The sequence below is a fragment of the Nannospalax galili genome, unplaced genomic scaffold (genome assembly GCF_000622305.1).
Source record: "Nannospalax galili isolate Female #2095 unplaced genomic scaffold, S.galili_v1.0 scaffold188, whole genome shotgun sequence".
NCBI classification, from domain to species: Eukaryota; Metazoa; Chordata; class Mammalia; order Rodentia; family Spalacidae; genus Nannospalax; species Nannospalax galili.
Window position 1 is genome coordinate 3,978,204 of NW_008360325.1, and position 18,412 is coordinate 3,996,615.

The 18,412-nt window shown below is 46.5% G+C and overlaps 2 protein-coding genes across 5 annotated transcripts in view; both read right to left on the reverse strand.

The window, feature by feature from the left end:
* Wdr25 (WD repeat domain 25) overlaps positions 1-18,412 on the reverse strand; it is a 150,516-nt gene that overhangs the window by 78,579 nt on the left and 53,525 nt on the right. The window lies entirely within an intron of this gene.
* LOC108490313 (40S ribosomal protein S27-like) lies at positions 10,542-10,802 on the reverse strand. The gene has a single exon (XM_017796192.1). It carries the CDS (start codon positions 10,800-10,802, stop codon positions 10,542-10,544), a length of 261 nt encoding a protein of 86 aa, XP_017651681.1.

Here is an 18,412-nt window from a genome sequence, read left to right on the forward strand (position 1 = left end):
GTGTGTCCCTCGTCCTGCAGCTGCCACATACTACAAACCTCTGGAGGTTCTTATATGTGGCTGAGGAGAGAGGTAGGCTTGGGGTTGGCTGGACAGGATTCAAACCCAGCTCCAAGAGCCCTGCCCTAAGTGTGAAGATGCTCCACTGAGCAGACAGAGCCTCCACCTTGCTTGGGACCCTGATTCCAGAAGGCCCGTGCCCTGATGTGCAGAGCAGGAGGCCCAAATTAGAGCCAGCACCCAGGCCTGCAACTCCAAATTGAATAATTCATTGAGATGTTTTCCTCTCATCAGGCATTAATGTTCTCATAAATCCCAGACACGGTGTAATTGCTGTGTCCTGATTCTCTGAATCACATAAAGAAATGGCTTTCAGACGTGGCCTCTGTTTATACTTCTATTAGCCACAGAGCCCAAAGGATGAAATGTTATTAAATAGAACTTTTTTCCTCCCCGCACTATCTCTAAGTTCCAAGAACAGCTTGCCAGTTTCCCTGAAAAGGCCAGCGATGCGCTTAGTACACAGAAGAGCAGCTGCTTTACAAACTGCATACTTTTATTAAATTACTGCCCCTGCAACATCCTGCCAGCCATGGGACTAAGAAGCAAAAGAAGCTGGGTTGATGGGAAAGGCTCTGAGCAACAGGTTAAAAACGGAGGCCATGCACCTGCAAAACCAGGATGCTGGGTGGTAGAGGTGTGATAGTGTGGTGCAGGATGCCTCACACATAAATAAGGACACAGACTCACTCTGGAAGTGTTAGAAAGGTTTCTTATCCACACTGCTAAACATGTGGCAAGTTTTTCTCCCAGCCAGCCTGGAGGCTCCAACCTCTGGTTCACTGTTATCTCCCCAGTATCTAGTGGACTATGAGGTGTGAATGGCCACAGAACAGGAGGTAATGGACTGGTGGGCCCTTCCAGAGGTGGCATGCACAGTGTACTCCCACCCGGCAGGTAGCATCCTGACACCTGCCTCCAACCCACTTGACAGGGGAGAGCTCAGGGTGTACGTCAAAGGGCCTGCTCCTCCAGCCCTTGCACAAGCAACAGGAAGCCCAGGAGCAGTAGCCCTAACTCAGATCCTGACTCTGCCTCTCTAACAGTGTGACGTGCCCCCACCCACCAGGGCACAGTGAGGTTTCTTAGCTATCAACAGGGAATATAAGATACTCCACATAGGATCACTGTGAGGACTGTGGCCCAGGACTTGAATACAGTAAGCTCTCAATTAGTGAAGCTTGCTACATGAGCCTGCATCTCTGTAGGAACCTCTGCCTCTCCACCCACCATCATGGCAATGCCAAGATCACAATCTTCTTCCTTCGGCCTTGTCACCATACCATCCTACAACAGCCAATGACAGAGTTAGATTGTGATCCTCACCATTTCACAGATGAGAACACCAAGATCAAGAGCTTAGGTAAGTTGGGTGGCAGGCTAGGAAGCAACAAAGTGTATGTATTCTCTTGTCTCCTCCCCTCTTCTTCTCTTCCTTCTCTTCCTTTTCTTCCTCCTTTTCCTCTCTTTCTCTTTCTCTCTCTCGGTCTCCTCTCTCTCCCCTTTCTCCTCTCTCTGCTCTCCTCCCCTCTCTCCTCTCCTCTCTCTCTTCTCTCTCCTCTCCTCTCTCTTCTCCTCTCTCTCTTCTCTCTCTCTTCTCTCTCCTCTCCTCCCTCTCTCCCTCCAGGGAGCTCAGTGTGTCCATAGAGCACAGCCTAGCTCCTGTTGTATCCCTACCAGCCCCTGCCTAGAAACCTCCCCCAGTGACACTGTTCAGTAAGGATTCATTTCTTTAGGATCCAAACTGCTTCTATGAGGAAAATTTATAACTATGAGTGTCTATGTTAAAAAAATCAGAAAGAGGTCATAGAGAAACAAGAATAAGCCAAGTCCCAAATCAGTAGATAGAAATAATAATCAAGGTAGAAAATAATGGAGACTAAAAATAAGAACACAGAGAATCAATGAAACTCAGAGTTGGTTCTTAGGAAAATAAACAAGTTTGACAAACCCTTAAGCAAACTAACCAAAATAAAAAGATAAAACCCAAATTAATCAAATAAGAGGTGAAAAGGGACATACAACAGATACTAATGAAATCTAGAGGTTCTTTAGGGAATATTTTAAAGGCATATATTCTAAAAAGATGGAAATCTAGAAGAAATAAATTCCCAGACATATACAACATACCAAAATTAAATCGAAGGGGCATAAACAATTTAAACAGATCTATAAGTAACAATGAGATTGAAACAGTCATAAAGTCTAAAAACAGAAAGAAAGAATGCTGCAGGACCAGGGAGACACTGCTGAATCTCATCACACCCGAAGATGAACCAATGCCAATGCCCCCAACTAGTCCACAGAGCAGGAAAGGAAAGAATGCCACAGAACTCACTCTGGAGTTCAGAGAACATTAATTACACTGACAGCAAAATCAGATGAGGACATATCAGAAAAAGAAAGCTACAGACCAATTTCCATGATACACAGATGCAAAATTTTTCAGTAAGACATTTGCAAACCAAATTCAACACACATTTTTTAAAAGCCTACAGCATGATCAAATTGGTTTCATTTTAGGACTACAAGGACGGTTCAACACATGCAAATCAATAAGTACAATACAGACAGTGTCTAAAGAGACTCAGAGATCACACGATCATTTTGAGAGATGCAGAAAAGGTCTTCGTCAAAGAGCAATGTCTCTTCATGATAAAAAGCCATGAAAAAAAAAAAAAAAGCTAGAGAGATAGCTCAGTGTTTAAGAGCACTGACTGCTCTTGCAGAGGACCCAGATTAATTCCCAGCACCCATGTGGCAGCTAACAACCATCCATTCCAGGGGATCCAATGCCCTCTCTGACCTCCATGGACACTACGTGACACGGATGCATTTACACACACATGCAGGCAATACACTCATACACATAAAAAATTAAAGTTCCAGGCCAGCTGGGGCTACAGGGAGACCCTGTCTCAAAAAGACAAAAATAAGTAAATAAGTAAATAAATAAATAAATAAATAAACAGCCATGAAATAAACAATCATACTTCAACAGGGGCTTTGTACCACAGACCTAAAGCCAACATTGTCCTAAATGGGGAAAAGTTGAAAAGAACATCCTCTAAAATCTGGAATAAGATCAGTGCCCACACTACTTTTCAGTGCAATGCTTAAGGTCTTAGCAAGAGTAGTGATGCAAAAGAAAGAAATAAATGGGACACAAACAGGAAAATGAGAAGACAAAGTAGCCCTATGTGCAGACGTTCTCCTACACTGAAAACCTGAAGACTCCATCAGGCCACCAAGCCTTGAATCCCAGCACTCGGGAGTCAGAGGCAGGGAGATCTCTATGAGTTTGAGGCCAACCTAGTTTACATAGCAAGTTCCAGGCTGGCCTGGGCTACATAGTGAGACCCTGTCTCAAAAACAAACAAACAAAATAACAACAACAGAAAGACTACATCAGGAAACTCTTAGCTCTGATAACACTTGCAACAAAGTCTGAACATGGACAACAAATACACTTGGAAAGAAAAAAGGAAAACAATCCTATTTGCAGTTCCCTCAACATACGGAGGGCTAAAGACCTCTAAAAGGAAACGCTGAAGAAAGAGACTGAAGACACAGAGAGACGGAAAGAACGCCCAGGAGCGTGGATTAGCAGAATTAACATGGGAAAATGACTTAGCAACTCTCCTGCACAGGAGGCAGCTGAGGTGCCGAGCTGGAATGGCCAGATCCTAAAGCCCCACTTCCATAAGGACTGGCAGAGGCAAGAGGCCACTTGGTTCAACCAGCTGGCTCAGAACACATCTGCAGATACCAGGCCAGAGGGCAAAAGCATGCTGCATCACACCATGCCCATAGTAAGGTACCACACCAAAAAGCGTCCTGCTTAGCCTCAGTTGTCAACTTGACATACCTGGGAAGAGAGAACCTCAGTTGGTAAATGGCCTCCATCAGATTGGCCCATGCATCTGTCTGTGGAGCATTTTCTTAATTGCTCATTGATATAGCAGGGCCCAACCCACTGTGGGTAGTGCCATCCCTGGGCAGGTAGGTCTGGGCTGTATAAGAGAAGCGTCCTCAAGCCAGGGGAGCCAGCCAGCAAGCAGCGCTCCTCCACAGTGTGTGCTTCTGTCCTGCCCCGAGGCTCCTGTCTGCTTGAGTTCCCACCTTGGCTTCTCCCAATGACGGGCTGTGCCAAGACATATAAGTCATATAAACCCTTTCCTCTCCAAGTTGGTTCTTGTCGGAGTGTTTTATCACAGCAATAGAAAGCTAACTAGGGCTGGGGTGGTGGTGCATGCCTTTAGTCCCAGCACTCGGGAGGCAAAAGCAGGTGGGTCTCTGTGAGTTCAAAGCCAGCCTGGTTTACATAGTGAGTTCCAGGCAAGCTGGGGCCACAGGGAGACCCTGTCTCAAAAAGACCAAAAAAAAAAAAAAAAGCTAACTAGGACAAAGTCCAAGCTGGCAGGGGCTTCATCTTGAAAGAGCTAGGGGTAGCCAGCATCCACAAGAAGGTGGCCTAGACTACGGCATCTTTGTGAACCCAAGGAGGGTAGAACAAACCCATTGAGTCCCAGCAGGTCAGCACATAGTAGCTGAAGGAATATCAATCCAAGTTCATCCTTTAGAAGGATGACAGCTCTGCTGAGGGGCTCATTTAAATCATTCAGTTGACAGCATCAGTAATGCCCACAGAGAATATCCACACAAAAGAAAAATTCAGAGTCGCAGCAGAGAAAGATCTTCAAGCCTTTGAGCAGTCTTTGCATGGCCCGTGCCAATACCAGCTCTTCCACATCTGAGCAAAGCAGCTAAGGAAGCTGCACAACAGGACAGTAAAGAGGAAAGAGGAGGTTCTGATGGAGTATTGGAACAAGTCTTCAGCAAAGCTTTAAAAAAATGGAGGCATAAGTGATGTCAAATAGGCAAAGCAACCCTGAGCAGAAGGAGCAATGCTAGAGACATCACAGCACCTGATCTCAAATTATACTACAGAGCCACAGGGACAAAAACAGGCACTTAGACCAATGAAATAGCACAAAGGACACAGAAATAAATTCACACAGCTATAGCCACCATTTGACTAGAGGGCCAAAAGCACACACTGGAGAAAAAACAGCCTCTTCATCATCAAATAGTGTTGGGAAAACTGGATCCACATGCCCAAGAATGAAACTGGAATCAATCAAATAACTTAATAACTTAATTAAACTGCTAGAGAAAAACTCTTCAAGATAGAGGCATAGGCAAAGACTCTGAAAAAGACTCCAATAGTTCAAGAAACAACAGTAAGAATCAACAAATGGATTGCTTGAAATTGAAAAAAGCAAATCATCAGCAGAGTAAAACCAGTCTACAGAATGGGAGAAAAAAATCTTTGCCAGCTATACATATAATGGGATTAGTATTAGAATTTATAAAGAACTCAGAAATTAACATTAAAAATCAGTCAATAAATGGGCAAATGAAAAGACAGCTCTCAAAACAAGTAAAAACAGATGGTGAATATATTTTTTAATGTTCAACATCTTTGTCCATGAAGGAAATTAAAACAGCTTTGAGATTTCATCTCCCCCCAGTCAGAACGACTGAAATCAAGCAAACAAGCAAATGCTAGCAAAGATGGGGCAGGTGCAGCTCATACACTGCTGGTGGGAATGTGAACTGGTATACACTCTGTGGAAAAAAAACAGTGTGGAGGTTCCTCAAAAACCTGAAAATAGAACTTCAATTTGATCCAATTATACCATACCTGGGTATATACCCAACGAATCAGAGATACTTGTACGTCTGTGTACACTGCAGCACAATTCACAATAGCTAAGAATGGAACCAATCTACATGCCTATCTATTCAGATGAATGGCTAAAGAAAATGTTATAAGATTAGGAGATAACTCAGTAAGTAAATCACTGGCTGCACACATGAGGATGAATTTGGATTCCCAGAATCCATACAAAGCAGGATGTGGCAGCACATGTCCCTAATACCAGTACGCCTAAGGTGATATGGGAGGCAGGAAGAGAAGGTCCTCAGTAGCATGGAGAACAACTAGCCTGGCAGATTCAGCAGCAAACAACAGAGTCTGTCTCAGACAAGTTGAAGGTGAGGACCACACCAAGGTTGTCTGACCTCCACAAGCAAGCCATAGCATGCATATACACACACACACACACACACACACACACACACACACTATATATATATATAGAGAGAGAGAGAGAGAGTGTGTGTGTATATATCTATCAAAAAAGACTTTAAAAAGAAACGTGTGTGTATGTATACACATGAATTTTTGTTTAGCTATTAAGAAGAATGAAATGATGTCACTTGCAGGAAAATGGATGGAACTAGGGATCATCATGCTAAGCAAAGTAAGCCAGAATCAGAAAGACAAATCTTGCTCATTTTTTCATATGTGGAGTTTGGATCAAAAGAGTGAAGTAAAGGGAGAGCTGTGGGGCAAGGAAGGAATGAATGTACAGGAATGGAGAAGGTAAATGAGAAAATGTGGGGGAGAAAATAGATGCTGTGTATGTTGTTGTGTAGAGCCTAGAGTTTACAACTAATACACACTACATATAAAACATACATGACACAAAGGCAGAAGAAGAGGCATTCAGGGGAAGGGGCCCAGAGAGAAGGTAAACAAGAGGGGAAATCAAGTATGAACAAAGTACAATGATATACATGTATAATACACAATGAGAACCATTATTTTGTACATTAACCAATTTTTTTTTCAATAAACTCCAAAGTGCCTCCTGCTCTGGCTCTCCCTCCTCTTCAGTGTGACAGCCCCATCCTGCCCCCAGCATGCACACACAACCCTCCACACACCTGTCTGTCCCACAACTCTGCCTTGACTGTCCCTTGAGGGCAGGTCATGCAACCCCACACCTTAGGACCTAGCACACAGTAGGAGCTCTGCAAACATTTAATGTCTAAGTGGGTGAACAGACTACATCCCATGGGTCCATCATAATGCTGATTCCAGAATGTTCTAGCAAACTAAGCTGAGAAGCAGTCTCTGGCCTGGTTTCAAGACCAAATCAGGCAGGGCTCTGTCTGCCTTGGCTGATTAAAGCGATGAACAGGAAGTAAATACAGGCTGTTTATTGGCTCCACACCGAGTCCTTTCAAAATGCCAGGGACCGGGTACTTTGACACAAATTCGGCAGCAGCATTTTTAATCATTTCAGGGTTAATAAAAAATGTCAATTATGTTTGTCATCATGGCTATCCTGAGGGAACAATCCCAGCACAGACTATCTCTGGCCAAATGACAGCCTGGTCACACGTCCCTCCAGCTGCCTCACTGACGAATTAATCGAGTTGGTTGCTTCCCCCTGGCCTTTCCCTTCGTAAATAATCAGAGGTAATATGGATCTCCCAAGTAACCCTGACCTGAGGATTGTTTCTCTGACTGTCCCTAAATAAAAAAAAAAAAAATAGAAGAAAAACAAGGAACAAGGCTCCAAATCCACCAAAAGGTGATGCCTGCCTCCAAGGGCGGATGAGGCAGCCCTGCAGGGCAACCAGGCTCATCCCACTGGGGCAGGACAGGTGCCTTTCTGCAACAATGTCCCTCAGAGTCCAGCACAATCCCCACAGGACCCACTCCCTGCAACAGGCTGGCCAGTCTCTCCCCACTTCCCATCCCCCCAACCTCATGATGGAGCCCCATTCTGCAGCCCTCTGCCAGTGAGCAACACAGAGCTCAGCACAGCCTGAAGTGGCATGCCTCCCGGGGACTCAAAGCCAGGTGTCTAGCGCCACCCTGCTGCCAGAGAGGCTGCCTGTCTGCATTTGGAGAGTAGCTAGTTTACAGTTAAGGAATTCCTGCATACTCCGTTCAGCAGGTGCAAATGTACCAGAAAAGAAAACCTCCCTGACACAACGGACCCTTCACAGAGAGGAATGCAGGCAGGGAAAGAAACGCCATCTTCTACCCAAGAGCTTCAGTAAGCACTCAGAAAGAAAAGCAAAAAAAAACGGTTTGACAGGACCATGCAGCTCTGGGGCCTTTCACAGGGCAGTTTCCCAAGGTTGTCCTAATTCCTTGCCACACAGACCTGGGCATTGGTCAAACCTCCCAGTTGCCCCTCAGCATCCGAGAACACCGGCAACGTCCCCATCACCACAGTATGCCTTACAAATGGGAGGCATCTCAGCTACAAAACCCTCAAAAGTTATCAGCCTGGTCTCCATAGCGAACCCAGGCCAGCTGGGGCTACAGGGAGACTCTGTCTCAAAAAGACCAAAAAAAATAAAAGTTCAGAAAGAACACAGTCACATGAAGACTCCATAGTGAAAGTTGGAGAGACGGCTCAGTGGTTAAGAGAATGGGCTGCTCTTGCAGAGGACCTAGGTTCAGTGCAACACCCACATAGCGCTAACAACCACTTATAACTCCAGCTCCAGGGGACCCAACACCCTCTCCGGCCTCTGCAGTTCTAGCAAACTAAGCTGAGAAGCAGTCTCTGGCCTGGTTTCAAGACCAAATCAGGCAGGGCTCTGTCTGCCTTGGCTGATTAAAGCGATGAACAGGAAGTAAATACAGGCTGTTTATTGGCTCCACACCGAGTCCTTTCAAAATGCCAGGGACCGGGTACTTTGACACAAATTCGGCAGCAGCATTTTTAATCATTTCAGGGTTAATAAAAAATGTCAATTATGTTTGTCATCATGGCTATCCTGAGGGAACAATCCCAGCACAGACTATCTCTGGCCAAATGACAGCCTGGTCACACGTCCCTCCAGCTGCCTCACTGACGAATTAATCGAGTTGGTTGCTTCCCCCTGGCCTTTCCCTTCGTAAATAATCAGAGGTAATATGGATCTCCCAAGTAACCCTGACCTGAGGATTGTTTCTCTGACTGTCCCTAAATAAAAAAAAAATAAAATAAAATAAAAAAAAATAGAAGAAAAACAAGCAACAAGGCTCCAAATCCACCAAAAGGTGATGCCTGCCTCCAAGGGCGGATGAGGCAGCCCTGCAGGGCAACCAGGCTCATCCCACTGGGGCAGGACAGGTGCCTTTCTGCAACAATGTCCCTCAGAGTCCAGCACAATCCCCACAGGACCCACTCCCTGCAACAGGCTAGCCAGTCTCTCCCCACTTCCCATCCCCCCAACCTCATGATGGAGCCCCATTCTGCAGCCCTCTGCCAGTGAGCAACACAGAGCTCAGCACAGCCTGAAGTGGCATGCCTCCCGGGGACTCAAAGCCAGGTGTCTAGCGCCACCCTGCTGCCAGAGAGGCTGCCTGTCTGCATTTGGAGAGTAGCTAGTTTACAGTTAAGGAATTCCTGCATACTCCATTCAGCAGGTGCAAAGGTACCAGAAAAGAAAACCTCCCTGACACAACGGACCCTTCACAGAGAGGAATGCAGGCAGGGAAAGAAACGCCATCTTCTACCCAAGAGCTTCAGTAAGCACTCAGAAAGAAAAGCAAAAAAAAACGGTTTGACAGGACCATGCAGCTCTGGGGCCTTTCACAGGGCAGTTTCCCAAGGTTGTCCTAATTCCTTGCCACACAGACCTGGGCATTGGTCAAACCTCCCAGTTGCCCCTCAGCATCCGAGAACACCGGCAACGTCCCCATCACCACAGTATGCCTTACAAATGGGAGGCATCTCAGCTACAAAACCCTCAAAAGTTATCAGCCTGGTCTCCATAGCGCACCCAGGACAGCTGGAAAAAAAAAAAAAACGGTTTGACAGGACCATGCAGCTCTGGGGCCTTTCACAGGGCAGTTTCCCAAGGTTGTCCTAATTCCTTGCCACACAGACCTGGGCATTGGTCAAACCTCCCAGTTGCCCCTCAGCATCCGAGAACACCGGCAACGTCCCCATCACCACAGTATGCCTTACAAATGGGAGGCATCTCAGCTACAAAACCCTCAAAAGTTATCAGCCTGGTCTCCATAGCGAACCCAGGCCAGCTGGGGCTACAGGGAGACTCTGTCTCAAAAAGACCAAAAAAAATAAAAGTTCAGAAAGAACACAGTCACATGAAGACTCCATAGTGAAAGTTGGAGAGACGGCTCAGTGGTTAAGAGAATGGGCTGCTCTTGCAGAGGACCTAGGTTCAGTGCAACACCCACATAGCGCTAACAACCACTTATAACTCCAGCTCCAGGGGACCCAACACCCTCTCCGGCCTCTGCAGGCACTGCATATGTAAACGCGGCACACTTACATACATTCAGGTAAGACACTCATACACATAAAATAAAAATAAACTCAAAACATTTTTTAAAAAGCCACAACTAGGCTGGGTATGGTGGTACATGCCTTTAATCCCAGCACTTGGGAGGCAGAGGCAGGAGGATGTCTGTGAGTTCAAGGCCAGCCTGGTCTACTAAGCAAGTTCCAGGCCAGCTGGGGCTACAAGGAGACCCTGTCTCAAAAAGACCCCCCTGGAAAAAAAATCCACAGCTATTCTCAGGACTGGTTTGTTGTTGTTTTATCCAAAATGTGTTTATTGGGATGCTTTCTCACTCATCTTGATTCAGGGTACTTTTAGTACTGCCTCCTCCTGAAGGAACATCCTTCTGTAAGCCATGCTCTTCCACCTGTAGGCTGACGGAGGACAGTGGAGCAGCCAACACACAAGACTACTGTTTGTGCATGGCTAAAGGCCATGGTGATTTTATAGCATCCTGGGCATTTCACATCCATGAAGTAGGAATTGGGGCTCTGTACCAGGCACTTCTTCTTGTGCTTCCTCTTCTGCTCTTCTGGAGAGGGATGAAGGAGATCCTGCGAGAGGCATATTATCATAGGGAGGTCATCACCGCCAGAAAGCTCAGGACTGGTTTTAAAGCTTCAGCAACTTAAAGGGTTAAGTTGAGCATAGCTCCTCAGAGACCATTGTTAATTTTTCTGCCTTACTGTCAAATAAAAAGGGCCTACCCCTATGCTGCAATTGGGAGCTTCCAACTGTCCTGCTAGAGAATTCTGTTGCTAGTGAGAAATCCAGATGACACTTGCTAGACAGCCCAACAATCATGAGGTTTACAAGTTCACTTTCAGAAGACAGGCAAACCTTTTATTCTGACAGCTTCCCTCAATTCTGGCAGTTTTATCACCTTCTTAAACACTAATGGCTCTCAAATACCTGCTGTGGGTGGGGTATGCTGTGCCAGGCTGCCCTACACAATGCAACACAAAATGCCATGACAGGAGTCACCCACCCCCACTGGCAATCAGCCCCGTGATACACAGGAGCCAGGGGGCTGAGGTGGACAGATCTGACCAGTCAACGAACGCCCAGGCAGAGCCCTCCATGTTCTGAGAGCCCACCTCGAGCCAGGCATCTATACTTCACACATGCTTGCCTTCAACCAGCAACCACTCATGATGGCATCATACCACTCACTAGCCAGCGAGTAGGGTGAGGGTCAGAGAAAAGAGACAGCAGCTGCCTGGGACCCAGTCAGAAAGTGCCCAGGAAACATGCCTGGCCCCACCCTCCCACAGTGCCCAGATGCCTCATAGGAGGGTTTGAACTGGTCATAAGCTAGAGAAGCAGAGGTCTTGAGAAAGGTTCTAGAAGGAACTATAGTTTGAAGCCAGACAGTTCAGAATTCAAATCCCAGCTCTGCCTCTTGTAGCTGGGTGACCCTGAGCAGCCTGTTACTTCTTCCTAGTCTTGTTTCTCTCAGATGTAAGATAAGGAACATATAAGGAACTTGCACGGGGTGGCTGAGAAAACCAAACAAGTTTAAACAAATAACATGTAAAGCCCCTGACCTAACTCTTCTTAATCAGCTTGGCTAAAATCAGCTTCAGAAGAAACACCTTAAGAGTCAGGCCTAGCTTCAAATGCCACCTTCCAGACAGACCAGCTGGAGGCCCATGGGCATGGGCCTAACCCTGCAGGATCTAGCTTAGCTCCCCACAGTCACAAGGCAGTGCAAGGGTTAAGGAACTGGTGCCTGGCATGGAGTGGGCGTTCAATAAATGCTCATTCAATTCAATTTGACTTAATTAAAAAACCTTATTCATAGCCCCGGGAAGAACAGGAACACAGAGGGCTAAAACTCTAAGCTAAAATCCACTTGAAACCATAAATCCTGTGCCCTGCCAATGGGTGCATTTCCTTATTAAATGACAGTGTTATAAACCTCTTCTGAGTTCCTAGCAATGTTTAAGAGTCCTGTCTTCATTGGGCTGAAAGCTGTTGTCAAATCACAAAGAACCTGAAGGGGCTCTAAAAACAACTGATGAAAAGGAATAACTGAAACCAAGTTTACTGAACAAATCAAATTATTCCACGGCTGTGCCTGTCTTTGCAAAGCTCCTCCAAATTACACTTCATTATGAGACTCGGAAATTAGACACCAGTAACAAAATGAGACCGCCAGAACACATAAATATTTACATGATCGTCAGAATAATATTAGTCTCCTGTGCAATCGACCTACTGCCTTGTTTATTCTTATTAACCCAAGTTTAGAAATGGACAATCATGTGAAACAGGACCCTGGGGATCGCCTTCCCCAGCTCCAACCATTTCTTTTCTTCCTTTCAGAAAGCACGGGTGTGTCAGGAGAGGACGTGATGAGGGAACAAGGGGAGCAAGGTGTCTGCAGTCCCGGGCTCCTGCAGAAACTGGCAGTAGCTGGGTAGACATGCTTCGTCTGTTCTTCATGGGAGATAGCACTCAAGGATCGGGCGACGTGGAGTGTTGGGGGGCAGCGGGGTACAGCAGCACCAGTGGCAACACAGCACAATAAAAGCAATTTGTGTCTTGGAAGGTGCCAGGTGCTGTCACCTCAAATCCTCACAACCACTCTCAGCAAACAGGAAACCAGATCCTCACTTCACAGTAAGGAAACTGAAGGCCACCAAAACAAGGAACCATCTTGCCTAGGCTACGTGATTAGTGAGGGCCAAGGCCAGAGTCACATCCAGAGGTTTTTTCTGCCTCATGGGCACCACTTCTTAGGTTCTGAAGTCACAGTGCAGTGAGGCTCAACTCTCAGAGGACACTGGACTGGCACCTGAGTGGTAGGCCTTGCTGGAACCTGCTATGGGGTGTCTGAAGGGGACAGAGGTGCAAAAGCTGCACAGTGGTGAGGAGGGGTCTCAATGGTCCTCCTCTGGTCATGCGGCCCTGCTGGCAGTCCCTGTCTCTCCTTGCCATCGTCTCCGCCAGCCGCAGCCACACCAAGAAAGCACACTCAACACGCAGGCCTGAGCCCCTGCTCCAGCTGAGCCCACCACAGTGCACTGGAGAGGACCATGTGCTGGGACTCTAGGCCAGACTCTGTTGAGACACAATCTCCAAAACAAAAGGCAGGATGGACACTCAGCACATGGTGTGGTACGGAAACAGCTGACAGCAGGGTGTTCTAGCACTGTGGCCCTCTGGAAGCCTCAGCTTCTAGGTAGGCTGTCCCCTCCTCCCAACACGAGCTAGAAGGAAGAGACTGGAGCTCTCTAGAGGCCAAATCAGACACTTCTAGGTACAAATTCTTTGAAGGACCCAGTGACAAGGCGGGAAGCTTCATGTCCAGACTTTCCCTTGGACGCAGGGCATGAGGCCTCCACACCTGACACACTGAGCACCTGGCTCGGGGGAGAGGTCACAGGCATGCTGCTGCACAGAGCCATCACACCAGGATGTTAGGATGACAAAAGTATCTGGCTGCAAATCCTCAGAGATGCCATTAAGATGCCATTAAAACCCCATTAGAACATGTGAGCGCAAGGTGAAACTATTCCATTGCAAATTGTACTGCTGTAAAATAAACAGAGGAAATGAATTTCAGAAAGCACGAAAGTAACGTGAAAAGAGATAGAACCCCTTCTCAAATATGAGAGAACTCTAACACAAACTTGCCACTGTGGAGAAGAGCTGAGCCCAAACCAGTCACCTGCCAGTGTTCAGCGTTGCCTCACCCTCCACTAGCTGTATGTGCACAAGCACCAGCCCTCCCTGAACTCCAGAAGTGTACCCTGCGCTGGGAGGACTAGAAAGAAGACCAGAGCAGGAAAGTCACACAGCAAGCCTAGAAAGACCTGGTCCCAAGGACAGCCAGGAACTTCAGTGCCTGGGTATGGCTTCTGAGCAGAAAAGAGGCACTCCTGAGGTGGCAGCACCCCATTTCCTCTCTAAGGAAGGCAACTGAGATGAAAGGAGACTCAAGTGTGCTTGTGGAGCGAGTCCTGCTCTTGGCATCTCGGCATGTAATGAACCCCACGGGAAGGGATAAGGCACTTCCTCATTCCTGAGTCCAAGCTTGGGTACCAGACAGCCTGACCTCAACACCTGGACCCTGCAGGTGTCTGTAGCAATGACCATACTTCCACTCCAGCCTGCTTCCCCTCCAAGCACATGGCTGCTCTCCTCAAGTTACGTGGGAGAAACATGAGGCCCAGTTAGGGCCTCTATTATCTGTGTCATTGTCGGCTCTTAGACACACAGCACAATTCCTGCACACGGCCCAAATAACGGCCCAAATGGCCCAAATGACAGTGAACAATGGGCCATGGCTCTGCAGCCACGGGAAGGATCCAGACAGCTCTGAGGACTGATGTGGCCTGATTGGACATATTGTTAAATGGAAAAAAAAGAAAACTGCAAAAGAAGACCTATAATGTTCTACTTTTTATGAAGAAAGAAGGGAAAATGAGACTAGCCATTTTGAGGGGGTAAAATGTGGAAGGAAAAAGCCAAGACTAAACAGCCCAGCTATCTACCTGGCAGGGGTAGGAACCAGGTGGATGAGTTCAGGAGAATGGGGCAGGGTGGAGCGACTCCTCCCTAAATAGAACTTTTTGTACAGGCCTGACTTTAGGAAGAGTTGGTGGGAAGGGAGGGAAGGAGAAATCTTCAAACAGAAGACAAAGAGAAATAAATGAGCCAAACTGCACTTCCAGAGGCTAACATGACCAGACTGAAGGGGGAAACAAAGAGAACCAAGGAACATCTGAACTTTGTACCACACACTCTCAGGCTAACGCCAAAAAAAAAAAAAAGAATTTCAATTAGTAGACAGTCTCCCAAGGTCAGCAGCTCTGAAGCCACTTCTTAACACTGTAGGATGAGCAAGTCTACAAATGGACTGTGAAAATGGGAGCCACAAATGGACAAGGGCAGAAGGAACTCTGCTGAGCTAGAGTGAGCCAGAGGCATCAGTGTGCAGCCCTGAGTTTTCACATGTAGATGGGCAACACACACACATCAGCCGCACATCTGCCTGCCAAGAAGCACAGCAACGAGCACAGCTAATGCCCAAATTTCAGTCTCTAAATTAGCCTGCCTGCACTCAAAGCAATGAAGCCGATTCTAGAACTCAGGCAGAGAAAAAACAAGTGACCCTGGAACATAGTGCTGCCACTCAAAGCAATGAAGCTCCCTTGACACAGCTGATTCTAGAACTCAGGCAGAGAAAAAACAAGTGACCCTGGAACATAGTGCTGCACATCAACAAATGTGGCCAGAGCATGATGGATTCATCGAGAAAGACGCAGAGCATGAACGGACCTGCTAACCAAAAATAGACACAGTGTATTGTTAAACTGACAGTACATGGCTTCCACAGAGATACAAATCAAATAAACAGACTTCTGTGAAAGGAACAACTGTTTGCAGCTAGGAAGAAATCATAGAATTAGAGATGACCTTCGACCATCATGAGCAGAGGTACTGGTTCCCAGAAAGGGGGGGGGCAGCAGCCTATGTATAGAAGTTTAAAAAATAACAAAGTAGTTATGTAGTCCCAAAATGTCTCCCATGTGATCATTTTTAACCTGGCAGATGCCATCTTGATCAAATGGTCAAAATTAACACTATCAGCAATGGGACTACGGAAAGTGACAGGCATCTGCCTCCTGACACTCTGAGGGGACCAATAGTACACAGAACATTCCTACCAAAAGTGCAGACTCAGAACCTGATCATAGGGAAACGCCTTGCAGAGCCCTGTAGTCAGCTGCCGTGTGCTTTCTAAATGCATGGGCATCATGACACCTGGGAACTGTTCACACTAAAAGAGACCAAGTAAGTATGACGAAGCAAGTAACCCAGGTCCGGAGGACGCTCTGGCTATACAGAATGTTCCTGGACTGGAGATATGGCTCCATCTGGCAGAGCTTCCCTAGCATGCACAAAACCCTTGGTTCCATCCCTAGTACCACATAAACTAAATGGGAAAAGTGGCACACATCTGTAATCCCAGCACTCAGAAGGATCAGAAGCTCAAAGCTATCTTCAACTACATAAGTATCAGGCCGGTTTGGGCTACATGGGACCAGGCCTCAAAAACAACAAATGAAAAAAGAAAGAGAGCAGTCTGAAGGCAGCTGACAAAATCTCAGGTGTGCACAGCAGGCAAGAAAGCAGTGTTACGGTGCTGGAGAGTGCACGGTGGTTATGGAAGAGACTTTCTTGCTTTGAGAAACACAGACTAGAGTATTTAGGCGTCAACAGCCATCAGCCTTACTCTTTAGTGGTTCAGAAGTGTGTGTGAATATAGATAAAATACATACATGGGATGAAGTGGTGCTGACATCCAGAGAATCTAAGTAAAGAGTGTCTGAGAATTCTTTGTACAAGTCTTACAACTTTTCCGTAAGTCTGAAATACGTCAACATTTTTAAAAAGAAGAAGAAAGGACAGAAGATGGATTTCTGTAGGCTGGTAAATTCAGCACTTATTTGTAAGGTCTCCTTAACAGGCTATGTACTTGAAAGGTGCAGGCGTAGTGACAGTAAGCTTTCCAAATAGTCATGAGAAGAGCTGCTCTCACAAGTACGGTGATACCTCGTCTTACCGCACTTTGCACTTCTCAGTGCGTGCTTCTGCAGGGTCCCTGCCTTCCCTTTTCACTTTGCTTCGTTTCTCTTCAAACTGCTAGCTTTGGCAGACTTCCTGCCCTGAGTGAGATAAGAATGAGGCTCCTGATTCCCTCAGGGTCCTGTCCAACCATTGTCATAACTTACAGCTTGCTGACGCTGAAATTGGGTTGCTCGGTACAGCACACTGACTGCGCTCAGGAGAGACCCCAAGAAAAGAAGCACTCATCTTTGAGGGGGAATTGCAAAGGAGTTTATGAACAGAATGAATTCATGTTTCTGTAGCCAAATAGCTCTCCAACCATCGTATTCGTCTCACACTATTCTCAAAATTAATTCAGCTCTTATAGATTTCCCCCATATATAAAGAGGGAGACTTTAATAAACAATCCTTTAACCACCTTTATCAAGTGCATATTATTTTTAATTTGTATTAAGCAAAACCAAAGGAAAACCCAATTTCTTTTAGTTAACTAGGGAATTAAAGTACCTTGGCCAGGCAGTTATATGATCCTAGAAAAATCCTTTAGAAAATATAATTAAGTCTAAAAGTTCTAAAATCACTAGTCTTATCAAAAGTTATTAACTGAAGCTCCAAGAATACAAATACTCAAATCAATTCATGTCAATATTTTAATGTTGTGCATTAATTAGCCACACTAATAAAATCAGAATGCACCTAAATAACAAATGTCAGGGGCCGACCAGAGTGACAGGCTAACTAGTTGAGCAGAAATGGCATTGATCGGAATCTGGAAGTGTGGCTAATGTGTTCTCTCATTGGTCTTTCAGGAAATATGAAAAGCCAGCCACACAAAAGCCCAGCACCAAGCTGGAGAGAAGCCCCTCTCCAGCAGGTCCCTACAGGTTGAGGTCAGAAGCATCTTGGATGCTTGAAGAGTTGGTGGCTGGAGGCTGGAAAGACAGCTCAACGGTTAAAGCACTGGCTGCTCTTGCAGAGGACCCAGGTTTGATTCCCAGCACTCACATGGCAGCTCACAACCATCCGCAACTTCAGTTCCAGGGGAATCCAACGCCCTCTTCCGACCTCTGTGGGCACTGCATGACACGGATGCACTTATACACATGCAGGCAATATACTCATATACATAAAATAAAAATAATAAATAAAATATTTTTTAAAAAGAGTTGGTGGCTACAATGGCCCAGAAGGAGGGGAGGGAGCATCTTCCACAGCCCTTCTCAGCCAGCTAAGAAAGTGCAGCCATCAAGTTGGGGAGCAAAGGGAAAGCTTGCTCTGTGCAGGCCTATCCTGCATGGCCTGCCTCCTGGGGTTCCTCAGCATCTCTTCCTCAAGGGACCCACAGCAAGCTACCAGGATCAGTGTCCTCCCCTGAAACAGGGGCAACACTCCTGGTGTAAGCTGTGAGGCCATTAGTGCATGGAGCCAAGCAGCACATAGCCACAGGGCACACAGCCACGCGGCATACTGCCACGCGGCACACAGCTACACGGCACACTGCCACATAGCAGTCATGCTACAAGTCATCCATTCTTCTAATTAAATCAACACCCAGGAGATCAGCAACCACTTTGTGCCACACACTATTCATTTGTTTTGCAGT